At 38.1% G+C, this 14,735-nt stretch overlaps 1 protein-coding gene across 6 annotated transcripts in view; it reads left to right on the forward strand.

Moving 5' to 3' along the window:
- ZC3H13 (zinc finger CCCH-type containing 13) overlaps positions 1 to 14,186 on the forward strand; it is a 110,704-nt gene extending 96,518 nt beyond the window's left edge. For 3 of the 6 annotated variants that reach the window (XM_088842762.1, XM_055426066.2, XM_055426067.2), the window contains 6 exons: positions 45 to 1,220; positions 1,907 to 2,425; positions 4,889 to 5,041; positions 6,711 to 6,911; positions 10,568 to 10,731; positions 13,348 to 14,186. In XM_088842762.1, coding sequence (XP_088698888.1) covers positions 45 to 1,220; positions 1,907 to 2,425; positions 4,889 to 5,041; positions 6,711 to 6,911; positions 10,568 to 10,731; positions 13,348 to 13,518 — 2,384 coding nt within the window. In that variant the 3' untranslated portion in view covers positions 13,519 to 14,186. The remainder of the gene's footprint in view (positions 1 to 44; positions 1,221 to 1,906; positions 2,426 to 4,888; positions 5,042 to 6,710; positions 6,912 to 10,567; positions 10,732 to 13,347) is intronic. The other 3 variants (XM_055426068.2, XM_055426070.2, XM_055426069.2) reach the window with 3 other exon arrangements.
- Positions 14,187 to 14,735: the final 549 nt, after the last annotated feature.

The following is a 14,735-nucleotide window of genomic DNA, read 5'->3' on the forward strand; positions in this document are numbered from 1 at the left end:
TGTTAACATGATGAAAGTCTGATGACTTTTATCTTTTTGTCTAGATGACAAACACAGACTCTTGAGCCAGGTTGTTCGACCTCAAGAATCACGTTCTCTTAGTCCATCACACCTTACGGAAGACAGGCAGGGTAGATGGAGAGAAGACGATCGTAAACCAGAAAGAAAAGAAAGTTCAAGGCGCTATGAAGAGCAAGATTTCAAAGAGAAAGTTTCTTCTGTAGATAAGCAGAGAGAACAGACAGAAATCACAGAGAGCTCCAGAACTCGTTCACAAGACCTGACAGGACACCACCCATCTGAAGATCGAGACACCTCTGATGGAGCTCATGAGGACAACAGGAGAAAAGCAAAGATTCAAAAGAAACCTATTAAGAGAAAGAAAGATGATGATGTTGGAATGGGGAGGGGTAACACAGAGACAGCGTCTGAAGATGGTCAAGTATTTTCCCCAAAAAAAGGACAGAAGAAGAAAAGTGTTGAAAAAAAGCGTAAGAGGTCCAGAGGTGATTCTGATATCTCTGATGAAGAAACCGTACAGCAGAGTAAGAAGAAAAGAGGCCCGAGAACTCCACCTATCACAGTCAAAGAGGAACTGGCTGACATGTCCAATGATAAGGATGGCGCTCTAGAGGACCCTCAGAAGAAAGAAGATACAGCGTTCAGTGACTGGTCTGATGAGGACGTGCCTGACCGCACGGACTTGACGGAGCCAGATCACACCGCCACTGCTGCCACCCCTGGAAGGACCCCTTCCCCATCTTCTCTCCCTCCTCCCCCACCTCCTCTGGCCGCTACCGCGACTGCCCCTGCCACAGCCTTCAGCACATCGACCACCATTTCCACCTCTGCCCTCCCCACCGCCAATACATCTTTTACCAGTGAAGACTCTCATAGGAAGTGCCACAGAACACGAGCGGAAAAGGTAGAGGCACCTCATGTTACTATAGAAGACACACCACATCGCAAGCCAGTGGATCAGAAGCGGAGCAGCAGTCTCGGCAGCAATCGGAGCAACCGCAGTCACACGTCTGGCCGTCTCCGCTCCCCATCCAACGACTCTGCTCATCGAAGTGGGGATGACCAGAACGGTCGAAAGAGAGTGCTGCATAGCGGCTCAAGAGACAGAGAAAAAACCAAAAGTCTGGAAATCACAGGAGAGAGAAAATCCAGGATTGATCAGCTAAAGCGTGGAGAACCTAGTCGAAGTACTTCCTCAGGTAATAAAAACAAATTATAACCTAACCAGTGTTTCTTATGTGAATATATTTTGTACATTTTTATGTTTTGTTCGAATTATAATTTTAAAGTAAATGCTAAGTTGTTTATACACTGCCTTAAATTTTTCAAGGAGCTTAAAAAGCTTAGTCATCCCACCATGATGTTACCTGTTATCACATTAATACCAACAGAGTAGAGGTACATTCAGTGACGTCACTCAGTTTAACATCAGCATATTAGTAGTATATCTTGGTGGAAGGCACTTACATGTTCAGGTTCTCTATTGATGCCTAAAAATTTTAACCTTCAGGTTCTGCTTCTTGTAACCAATGCTTTTTTCTCTGTTGACTGTGTAAATAAGGTAGGGGGAGAGGAGGAGGTACATAATGAAATGATCAGTTCTGTTAATGCTTACTTATTTTTACATACTTATTTCTTTAAAAATCTTTTGTGGTTATAGTGGAAATAAGCAAGGAAACAAACATGCTTTTTGCATATTTGACACTACTGAAGAGTGGTGGATGTTTTTCTTTGAGATGAATTTTTTCCTTAAGATGAGTTCTTTGGATAATTTAAAATAAGTACAGAAAAAGAGAAATTGTTAGTTTTAAAAGACCTTGTATTAAAGCATTTTATTTCTGTTTTATCATCTGTTAAGTCTTTGTATATGGTACATTGATTTTAGATCGCCAGGATTCAAGAAGCCATAGTTCCAGAAGAAGTTCTCCTGAGTCAGATCGACAGGTCCATTCAAGATCGGGGTCGTTTGACAGCAGAGAGAGGCTTCAAGAGCGCGACCGTTATGAGCACGAGAGAGAGCGGGAGCGAGAAAGGAGGGAAGTCCGGCAGCGAGACTGGGAGCGGGATGCCGATAAAGATTGGCCCCGGAATAGGGACCGGGATCGACTGCGGGAACGGGAGAGGGAACGGGACAAAAGGAGAGATTTGGACAGGGAGAGGGAGAGACTACTCTCCGATGCCCTGGAAAGGGACCGGGAGAGGGACAGGGACAGAATGTTTGAGGGTTCTCAAGTAGAGTCTGTAAAACGCAGTGAAGTCAAACTGGAGAGTGAACATGACAGAGACCTAGAAGGCGGTTCCCGAGACTCTGGAGCTTTGGATAAAGAAAGGCTGGATAAAGATCTGGGATCTGTGCAGGCATTTGAAGATACAAGTAAAGCTGAGAGGACTGAGAGTGTGGAAGGTGAGTGTCACTCCTTTCCCTCTGTTCCACTGCCCCATTTCTTCTCAGATCTCATAGGAAACCAGTACTTCCATTTGAAGGGTCATCTGATATAAGTATTGACTCCATTGTTTAGGGAAAATAGATTTTATAAGGAAAAGGTCTATGATACTTAAAAAACTTGTTCTCCTTGTTAGTACTTTTAAGGTAGACTTGGTTCTAATAAGCCTAAATGAGTAAAATTAGTCATCCTTCAGTCTCTCAGTATCTGCAGGAATGGGTTCCAGAGCCCACCACAGGTAGTAAAATCTGAGGATGCTCAGGTCCCTTATGAAAACTGACTCCCTAGAATGAGCTCCTAGAATGAAGGACTCTGAGAGGGCCATGTACACCCTTTGACCCAGTCAGAGCCAGTCTCCACTGTGTGGCCCTTCATTGTCCATCCTTCACCCCCAGCCTACTGTACAAGCTGACTCACTGTATTCTCTGGATGGTCTCCCTCCTCAAGCCTTCTCTGAGCCTGCTCTTCCCATTGTCTGACAGACCTTTCCCCTTCTATCTTTTCTTATGCAGACAGCAAGTCCCAGTTTATGCATTATTTCCCACGTGAAACCGTCTCTGCTAAAGGTGCTTTACTCTTTCAAATTGCCAGAGCACCTTGTTTATACATCTTTAATAGCATCTCTGCACCATATTGTAAATTATTTTTCCATGGTTCTCTCCCCATTTTATTGTACTCCTTTGTTAGGCACCATAGGTTTTTATTTCTTTTTCTTTGAGCCTCTAGCAGGGACACAATAAATAGCTGATGCATGAAAATCTGTCCTGCCTGTCCATACCTGTCTTACGTCTTATTCTGTGGTGAATTATAGCCCAGGGTAACAATAGTAATGGTCTCCCCTGGGAAAGCTCCTGGAAATTCTGCCTCCATGAACTGTCCAATTCTGATACCAGTGCTTATGTACCCTTTCCACTTCAAGCCCCCAAGAAACTTCTGGGATGCTTAGTAATGCTTCTTACATGAGCATTTTACATTCCTTTTATTTGCTGTATTGTAGCACTAGTCCCAGAATAAAGTTGTTCGCATTCTTTTAAAACTAAGCATCCTTGTATCTTTTGGTTATTTGGTTAGGTATATTTCAGTACACCAAACTGTTAACATGTGTTTTTTTTACTTGACGAAAATATTTCTACCTCAGTGGTCATTGCATGCATTTTTATCTAAAATTTGAATTTCAGTAGCATCAAATTGTGAGCCATAGTACTATTGAAGGTAACCTTGGGGTATTATTGAATGTAATTTGAACTAACCATTATAATCACTCTCCTGTGATTGGAATTTGTGCTCTTCATCCCTAAAATATACCATTCATTGGTTGTGATCATGGATAATGTGGCATGGAGATATAGAAGTGAAATGAAAAACTTTACCCACTTAAAATAGGACAATGAGTTTGATAAGCTTGAAAAGTTAAAAACCCTTTTATTTGCATTTATGTTTAGATGTATATTTATATAATGAAGTTGTTAAAATTGTTTAGAAGTGAATTGGTGGGGGTACGAGGAGATTAGTACAGAATTTAATAGAGTTGAAAATTATTATAAATGACTAGAAACATCCCATAGTTTATTTGCTGCAAGTTTATATCTATAAAGGATAGTGTTGCATTTTGAAACCTTGTGTTGTAAACTTAGTAAAGGATATGGATAGAACCTGCTTAGAAATCTTAAATGTACTGTGTAGTACTATGATAGTTCAAGTTTACAAGTAACTCACCAAGAGACAAAGCTTTAGCATAGGTAGTTGAGACAAGCTGGTAAGTAAAGAAATGGAAGATACACTAGTGGTTACTAACAAAAACACTTTAAAATTATATTACAGCAGTCTTTTATTTATTTTTTTTTTACAGCAGTCTTTTAAAATTGCATTTATTAATTAAAGGAAAACATTGGAATAGGGAAGATGAATTGGGAGATCGGTGGTGAAGGGGGATGGGGATTGATGGCACTTACATTTCTGCCTCACCACTGTAGAGTTCTTCATATTATGAATAAAATGAGCTAAGATTTAAACTTCAAATTAATTCTAGTAATTAGTTTGCAAGCTTTTTAAAATTGAATTTATTTTGATAAATTAATGCATCCTTTTGAAATTAGTGGATTTTCTGAATTAGTTTTATTATAAAAAGTTAACTAGTATGAATACGTTAGTGGTAGATTTTATTTCTCATATTTTAATTGTAATCTTATAACCTATTTCTATACTGCTGTCCATACTGTGTTCTTGTCATTAAAACTAAATTTAATTCATTTTTAAGTTTTCTTTTGGAATTATCAAGTGTTTTGAATAATTAAGAAATGTAGTTTTAAATTAAAAAATGCTTCTCAATTTTTTTAGTGTGCCCAGCCTCTCCTCTTTGGTTTCACTTAGATGTCCCTTTCCCTTAATGTTCTCTTTGGCATGAAATTAATTTTTCTGTTTAGCAGGAGACGACGAATCCAAGCTAGATGATGCGCATTCATTAGGATCTGGTGCTGGAGAAGGATACGAGCCAATTAGTGACGATGAACTAGATGAAATTCTGGCAGGTGATGCTGAAAAGAGGGAGGACCAACAGGATGAGGAAAAGATGCCAGGTAATCATTGCAGAGGTGTTTGAACATAAAAGGTATTTAATTATGATATTGAGGTATTCTTTGTTCCCTTTCATGCTGTGAGAATTGATAAAACACAGAATCTTCCCAATTGTGTTTTAATTAACATTGAAAGGCCAATAAAGCAAAAATTATAGTTATTATGCGCTGTTCATTTTTAAATAGACATTGCCTATAAATTGAAAAGGGCAGTATCTAAAATAGCACAATTGTAAGCTTTCCTTTCCAGAGTTTGATTCCTATTGTAGGACCTGGAATTTAAAATAGATGGCAGGTATATGGTACAGAGCTTCACAGCTGTGTTCCACAAACTGTTGAAATGACCATTCAGAAATTTAAACTTGAGGTTGTATTTAAACACTATTTCTATACTTCTCTTGATTTTCTAAATTCAATAATATTTTCACTTACAGTATTTTATTCATTGCCAGAGCTTACTCCAGTGACTACACCATGAATCAACAACCTTTATTGTTCTTGTTGAATCATCCCAATTAGTCTAATTATTACTAACAATTTATCATAGTAAGGATTTTTGAGTATGTAGAATATTAAATCTTTGACTTAATTTGCTCTTGTATTTTACAGTTTTTTATACTAATGTATAATGTATGTATGTTACTTTTATTATTATCAACTATTAGGTGTTTCTGAATGGAACATTATTTTGTTAATTTCCTAAACTGTTCCTTGTCAGTGGATAGATTATTCTCAATTTTAATTATAGCCACTACCTGATTCTTAAAGTTATTTCATAATGAATTATTTGTTTTTTTAAAAAGTAGTGTCTGTGTGTTTGTCTGTTTGTATGTGTACACATGCGAACTAAATACATTCCTAGATTTAATTAACCCTTGGACGATTCTGGTACCAAGTTTCAAAATGTTAGACCTAGTCTTAGTGAAATAGTGGAATTCTTGCATTGAGACTCTCTCAAGCAATTTAAAGGTATTATTTGTAGGCATGGGTTTGCTTAAGTGCTTGTTTGCTTGCTTTTTGTTTGTTTTGGATTTTTCTTTATTGAAGTGTAATTGACAGAAATTACATTAACTTCAGGTGCACAGCATAGTGATTAGACATTTGTATATACATTGCAGCATGATCACCACATTGTCTAGTTACCTTGACATGGTGTCATCTACTGCCATGCAAAGTTACATTTCCTTGTGATGAGAACCTTTCATACTTTCTAGCAACTTTTACTGTTGGAATACAGTGTTGTTGACTAGAGTGACCACACTGTACATTGCATTGCCATGATTTATTTATCGTTGCAAGTTTGTACCTCTTGATACCCTTCACACATTTTGTCTAACCTTCAGATCCCTCCCCCTCTGGAAACCACCAATCTCTATATCTATGAGTTTGGGTTTCTTTTTGTTTGTTTGATTCTTTTAGATTCCACATAGAAATGAGGGTGGGTGGGAGCATTTGCCTGTGACCTCTTTACTGTTTTCCTTTGGTGAGGAAGTTTATTTGTAAAATTTCTTAGATTCTAAACGCTAGTTTTTATAGAAAATCTTTTAAGAATATGCCTTTTTTAAATTTAAATCATGTATTGTTTGCTTTCCTGTGTCTTGCAATCTGTATTTCTCCCTGGATAACAGGAATGGTATTTCTTGGTGTAAGAAAATTCTATAACTTTTTGTAGATCCGCTAGATGTGATAGACGTGGATTGGTCTGGTCTTATGCCGAAGCATCCAAAAGAACCACGAGAGCCTGGGGCCGCGCTCTTAAAATTCACACCTGGAGCTGTTATGCTGCGAGTTGGCATTTCTAAAAAGTTGGCTGGTCCTGAGCTCTTTACGAAAGTCAAAGAAACATGTCAGAGACTTTTAGAAAAGCCCAAAGGTAATTCCATTCCAATTTAAGTGTGTAATATCTAATATAAATATGAAGATGCCTTTGAAAAGGATTCTGCTGTGTTCTTATGTAGCAGTTATGATATAAGAAATTTTCTTAAAAGAATCGCTTATTTTCATTATTTAATCCTCATGGTCAAAGTTTGTTTTATTTTGAGAGAAATTTAAACCTACAGATGAGTTGTAAACATAGCGCAATGGTCTTTCTGCATCAAAATTACTTTTTTAACAGGTAAGTGTGAAAGTGCTCAGTGGTTTGCCCAGGGCTAAATGAAGTAGATCTTAGGAAAGTGAACTTAGATATTTTTCATATCTAAGCAGATTGATAATCTTGGCAGTGCTTTCCCCTGGGAAATGGAGAATTTTGCTCAAAAGCAGATGTTTAGGTTGAGCCTTTTACAAAGTGCTTAAGAACTCAGTCTGTGAACCAGATGGCCTGGCTTCCAATAGGTACACCACTTACTAGTTATAGTTAATCTGTATGTTACTCTCACCATCTGCAAACTGGGAGTAACTATACTGCCAAGCCACCTGATTGTTAGGAGGAGCAAAAGAGTTATCACAAGTAAAACACTTAGAATAGTTTCTGACATGCAGTGATGCCTAGTAAATATTACTCCTGCTATTTAGTTTGAAAATATTTTATCACATTGATTTTAGACAGTGAAAACATCTACAGCTTTTTATTATTCCAGAACATTTTTAGTTTGTAGAATTTTTTTTTTCTCCTGTTATCAGAAACCTGCCTCACTGTATTTTGGCAGCTTATTGGGCTTCCCTGGTAGCTCAGATGGTAAAGAATCCACCTGCAATGCCGCCGCCGCCAAGTCGCCTCAGTCATGTCCGACTCTGTGCGACCCCATAGACGGAAGTCCACTAGGCTCCCCCGTCCCTGGGATTCTCTAGGCAAGAACACTGGAGTGGGTTGCCATTTCCTTCTCCAATGTGTGACAGTGAAAAGTGAAAGTGAAGTCACTCAGTCGTGTCTGACTAGTAGCGACCCCATGGACTGCAGCCCACCAGGCTCCTCTGTCCATGCGATTTTCTAGGCAAGAGTACTGGAGTGGCTTGCCATTGCCTTCTCCAACCTGCAATGCAGGAGACCCCAATTTGATTCCTGGGCCGGGAAGTTCCCCTGGAGAAGGGATAGGCTTCCCACTACAGTATTCTTGGGCTTCCCTGGTGGCTCTGATGGTAAAGAATCTGCCTACAGTGCGGGAGACCTGGGTTCAGTCCCTGGGTTGGGAAGATCCCCTGTGTTTTGGCAGCTTATTAATACTTTATTAATGGGGAAGAGGAATGTGAAAAGGATAGGAGGTAAACGGTGAAAGCAGTAAGATTATTTAATGTTTTACCGTGTTCATGAGAGTGAAAAAGTTTGAGGTAAGAGAATTGAGCTTTTTACTAATATAAAATTGAAAAAGTTCATGTTTCATGAATACATGTTCTCTCTTCAGCTGTTAACATAAGCAGTAACTCTTGATTTTAATGTGGCCCAATATACATAGAGTGTATGTGTAAGAAACATAAATTATAAGTGACTATGTATTAATCTGACAGATGACCAGTGTCTTAAATTCTTGCCCCATTCTTTCTCCCTTGTGTGATTGGCTCTGTGATCTCAAGCACGTAACTCCTGTGGGCATAAAATGATGTAGTGAAATGCTTAAGGTCTAATCCACATCTGCAGCTATTTGCTTCTGTGACTTTTGTTAATGGCATTTCAAGTTAAAATCTGTTGCATAGTTAGCAAAATCAGACTATAGTTTGTCCCTAACTAATGATCACTTAAACAATGAAAATATACACTGTGAAGAGGGATTTGATTTTTCCTTAACCACGTAGTCCAGGCTTCCCTGGTGGCTCAGACAGTAAAGAATCTGCCTGCAATGTGGGAGACCTGGGTTCGATCCCTGGGTCAGCAAGATCCCCTGGAGGAGGAAACGGCAACCCACTCCAGTATTCTTGCCTGGAAAATCCCATGGGCAGAGGAGCCTGGTGGCTACAGTCCACAGGGTCTCAAAGAGTCGGACACGACTGAGCGACTAACACTTTACCAAGTAGTCCTCTTTTTTGGTGGTGAGATAGCTTTATTAGAGAACTAATATATGATACTGAATAGAAGTTCTCTAAGGAATAGGACTTTATTCACTGCTATATCCAGTGTCTGATGATCTGTACTACTAATTTTGCCATTGCCTTGAATAGTACCTGACACACAGTATTTGATAAATATTTGTGAAATAACTGATACTGATTTTTTTTTTGTAATCCATTTTGTCTGTTTCTGTGTCCTAATACTGAAGAAAGTATATCCCTACTCAGTATGTAATTTTTTAATTGGAGTATAATTGCTTTACAATTTTGTTTCTGCTGTGCAGTGAAGTGAATCAGCTATAGTATACGTATGTCCCCTCCCTCTTGGACGTCCCTCCCACCACCTCCACCCAACCCCGCCCCTCTAGGTCCTCACAGAGCCCTGAGCTGGGCTCCCTGTGCTGTGCAGCAGCTGCCCACTAGCTGTTTTTCACAGGGTAGTGTGTATATGTCAATCCTAATTTCCCAGTATGTGTTTTAAATTCTAAAGGCTTAAAGCAGAAAACTTGCATGTGTACTAAAATCTAAATTTCTTTTGTCTTAGGTTTTCTGATTATAGTATGATTAAGTTCTTTTGAACTAAACTTTTCCAGTTATTTTAGTTCCTTTGGTTTACTTGTATTTAGGTTCAATCTTCTCATTTGGTGCTGGTCAGTTTAGATCCAGGAAGAGACTTAAGTCTAGCCATGTTACACTTTCTAGCTATGTTTGCAAGTGTGTTTTGTATTTATAAAAGCAATTTGTCCTAATGAGCAGTTTTCAAGGAAGTGTTTGGACTAAATGCAGGTTTCTTTCTTTGTAGTTACAGTAGAATGGTAGTTTGTTTTTTTAAATAGTGTGCATTATATGACTATGTCATTGGCTCAAACACTACTTTGTGTGAATCACGTGAGAAAGTGCCTTTTCCCCTCTAAGGTAACCTAGTTCCAACTGTGGAGAGTCTGTAGATCTAGTGGGAAGACCCTCCCACTGTATTTTAAAAAACTCCCCAGATGATTCAGATAGACATCAGAGTTTGTGAACTATTTTTGAGTTTTTATTTACATTTTTGCTTTTTATCATCAACTATATTACATAAGACAACTTTCTTCTTAACTAATTATCTAATCTCACTATTTATGCCTGGCAGTTCAGGAAATGAATTATGTAATGCAAGTCCATCAATTCTTAGTCACATGTGTCCATTTTGTTTTTGTCTGGGTGGTTCTTTACTCTTTCCCTTTCTAGCAATAACCTGTTTGATCATGTTGTTACAGAAACTCTACCCAGTACTATTTGCACTCTTGGCCAGCTCTTAGAGAGCTAGATTTGAAGTAACTATTCTTATTCTTTTCAATTATTGACTCATCCTGTTTTCTAAATTTTTCTTTCCTTTTTGTCTATTTTTAACAGATTTTCTCCTCACCTTGCAAGCTGTAACTTAAAGTGATTTTAATTTGATACATTGTCCCTGGTTTTTATAGTGACCAAATATTGGATAAAATTTGTAGATCATCTAACACCTAATCAGAAACCTTAATGTGGTCCTTTTTTTTTTATTTTTGAAAGATACAGACAGTCTCTTTGAACATGAACTCGGGGCTCTCAACATGGCTGCATTACTACGAAAAGAGGAAAGAGCAAATCTGCTTAGTAATCTTGGACCATGTTGTAAAGCGTTATGCTTTAGACGGGATTCTGCAATCCGAAAGCAGCTTGTTAAAAATGAGAAGGTACTGTTACTTCCTTAGAAAAATTGGAAAGTGTTGAGTTGTATGGACATATTTTTTCATTTGATTGCTTTACAGTGAGGTTGAGGTCTCATTATCTGTTTTTATGAGTTGGTTTCCCAGTCATATACACATGTAAGAGAAAAATTTTATTAGAATTTATAATACATTTTACTTTAATACTATTGAAGAACATTTGTTTTGAATAGCAAATTGTTACTGAGACTTAAAGAAAATTTAAAATATTCCTGTGAAATACTTTTCATTTGCAAAGTTTCTTTCGGTAATAAAATATACTAGAAATTTATTTAAATTGAAGATCAAGGAAAAACATTTCTCAGATACAGAGTGGTAAGGAGATTTTATTACTATGTAGAGTGTGTTTATATATATAGTATTTATGAAAAATACACCAAGTTGAAGAGAGGAAATAATACAAGTGATTATGTGTAAGCATTTACTTGAGAAGAATAAAGGGACTTAAAACCCAGTTATTTTCTGTTTGGTTCAGGTAAGGAACCCCAGTTGAGAGGCTGTATGGTGTGCAGTGTCATCAGACTCCTGCTCCCTTTTTATAAAAAATATTTTGTAACATTTACTAGTTCTTTCTCTAATGTGCCATCAGTTCAGTTCAGTTCAGTCGCTCAGTTGTGCCCGACTCTTTGCGACCCCATGAATCACAGCACGCCAGGCCTCCCTGTCCATCACCAGCTCCCGGAGTTCACTCAGACTCATGTCCATCGAGTTGGTGATGCCATCCAGCCATCTCATTCTCTGTCATCCCCGTCTCCTCCCGCCCCCAATCCCTCCCAGCATCAGAGTCTTTTCCAGTGAGTCAACTCGTCGCGTGAGGTGGCCAAAATATGAGTTTGAGCTTTAGCATCAGTCCTTCCAATGAACACCCAGGACTGATCTCCTCCAGAATGAACTGGTTGGATCTCCTTGCAGTACAAGGGACTCTCAAGAGTCTTTTCCAGCACCACAGTTCAGAAGCATCAGTTCTTCAACGATCAGCTTTCTTCACAGCCCAACTCTCACATCCATACATGACCACGGGAAAAACCATAGCCTTGACTAGACAGACCTTTGTTGGCAAAGTAATGTCTCTGCTTTTTAATATGCTATCTAGGTTGGTCATAACTTTCCTTCCAAGGAGTAAGCGTCTTTTAATTTCCTGGCTGCAGTCAGCATTTGCAGTGATTTTGGGGCCCAAAAAAATAAAGTCTGACACTGTTTCCACTGTTTTTCCATCTATTTCCCATGAAGTGATGGGACCAGATGCCATGATCTTTGTTTTCTGAATGTTGAGCTTCAAGCCAACCTTTTCACTCTCCTCTTTCACTTTCATCAAGAGGCTTTTGAGTTCCTCTTCACTTTCTGCCATAAGGGTGGTGTCATCTGCATATCTGAGGTTATTGAGATTTCTCCCAGTACCCTTCAAAAATTATGATACCAAAAACACCCCTGCAAATTTCTCATTGAGAACCATTGTTCAGAACCTTATAAATCCTTCCAATTCAGGGCAGACCATGAACATGACATTATCAAAGTTCTGTTGTGTTTTGGTCATTACATCATTGGTTATAAGGGGTTAGAGTTGGGAAGAGTTGGGAAGAAGGTGGAGTACAGAGGGAAAACGAAGGTTGTTTTTTTTTTTTATGATGAAATTGCTCTATTCTGATTGTGGTCATGTTTCTTAACTATAAACATGAGTTTAAAACTCATAGGACTGTATACATAAAAAGCCAGTTTTAGTGTATCACAACATAAAAAAAAAATCTTGGTAATGCAAATATGACCAAGGCATCATTGTTCCTTTAAGGATTCTAGAAGATAAATAGCAGAGTGCTGGAAATAGCAAATCTTACCTTATTTCATTATGTATGGTTGGAGAATGTTTAACAGAATTTCACGACAGTAACTTTCAAAACTTCTAAGATAGCTTTAGGTTCCAATAATAGAGGTCAACCTCTTAGAACAAAGGAGGTGGTAGTTTCTCAGTAGATTGCATGGATCAGCTGTCTTCTGGAGAATGTGTTCAGTTCTAGAGCCTGCATCTTAGGGCACGTTAGCAGACCAGTAAGCAATATGGAATATCCGGTGCCCTGTGAAAGTAAGATTGAATTAGTGTGTAACTTCACATAATGCGTCATGTGTTTTTTGCTGTTTTGTTTTGTCATTGGAAACAATGAAGTGAAAACTGCTTGATTACCTGTCAGGGATTGTCAGGATTGCTTTCTTTTCTAAGATTCCTTGAGTCTGAAAAAAACATTTCTCAATTTTTCTTTTAAATATCCAGTACAGCCCACGTGGCACTACTAGTAAAGAACTTGCCTACCAATGCAGGAGATGTTTGATCCCTGGGTTGGGAGTGTCCCTGGAGGAGGGCATGGCTACCCACTCCAGTATTCTTGCCTGGAGAATCCCATGGTCAGAGGTGCCTGGCAGGCGACAGTCCATGGCGTCACAAAGAGATGGACATGACTAAAGCGACTTAGCATATACGCACAGCTAAATCCCAAACTGATTTTTCTTATATAACTGATTTTTGTTAGCAGTTAAACCTGTCTTTTCTACTGTCACCTAACCTACATCTTTTTAAACGTTTTCTCCAAATAGGGCACCATAAAACAAGCTTATACAAATGCTCCAATGGTAGACAATGAACTGTTACGACTGAGTCTTCGATTATTTAAGCGAAAGACGATGTGCCAAGCCCCAGGGCCTGAAAAGACTGAAGATAATAAACTTTCACAGTCCAGTATCCAACAGGAACTGTGTGTGTCTTAAGACTGAAGTCCAGGTACATTTTTGGTACTATTTTCCTTCAGCAGTGCGTATTCTTTTTCAAAGTTCTTTGGTTTGACAAGCATTATTAGTGACAAAGACAGAAAAGACTTACCAGCCATGCTAAAATAGTGATGAACTTTTGATAAAGTTTAAAGACACTAGTTTGGTGAGCTTAAGATTTTACATAAATTTTTACACCGTCCAAAATAATGTGAAAGCATCTAGATTGAGTTGTTTATTCTGTACCTTTTGGTAAAACCGAAGCTTTTGAAAACGGTCGTCCTTACACTTCTAGCCTACACAGATTTTTTATGAAATGGAGCCAGAGCCACTGACTTATGTACTGGATCATCCTTACAGAAACTGCGATTTTCTCCAGAAACAATGTGTTCACTGAATAAACACACACGCACCATGCACCACGGTGATGCACAGGACACAGAGGGGTGCTGCTGTGTGTAGGCCGGCCTCCCGCAGGAGCAAGCCACAATCCTGTTTTCTGAAATTCTAAGCAGAACTACTTAATGACTCCTCAGTTTTTTAAAATATATGTGCATTGTTACAGTGTATATTGGATATATTTCAATTCTCAATGGTTTTGTTTGTTATCAGAGATAGTCAGCTATTTTTATTTTTAATAAATGTACCTTCCCTTTGCTTGTTCTAGATTTACTTTGTTCATTAATCTTATTCCTGATGTTCAAAAACATTTGTCATCAGCATTATATGTTTTGTACTTCAGATATTTTATTGCTCGAGTTATTGGACAGCTGTAAATAATGTGATAAGAGTTGAGGATGTACTTTAAGTATAGCTCAGTAACACTTGAAACAAACCATACTTTCAGAACTGTAACCTTTGATTAACCTGCCTCTAACCTATAATATATAAAACAATTTACTTTTTATAAGTTACAGTATATCTGCTTTATTTTGTATGTACATATTTAACTCATGAAGTGGACTCTTAGAAGTATCTGAAATGGACTCCAAACTGCAGAATTTGTGGGCAGACAGTAAAAATAATGAAGGAAACCAATCAAAATTGTAATTTGCCAATTGCCTTTCACAGGTTTTTGTTAAAACTGTAATTCTGCATTACCTGTCTCAGTAGTTTTGTACCTTTTCTCTGTGGGTAATCTACTGTAACAGGTTGAACGTTTATATTCAGGAACATTCATTGTAGTCATTGTGCACTTAATGTTTATAAAATACTTA

This window comes from Moschus berezovskii, chromosome 13, assembly GCF_049115385.1.
Source record: "Moschus berezovskii isolate FMDL1 chromosome 13, NW_MosBer_1.0, whole genome shotgun sequence".
Taxonomy (NCBI): Eukaryota; Metazoa; Chordata; class Mammalia; order Artiodactyla; family Moschidae; genus Moschus; species Moschus berezovskii.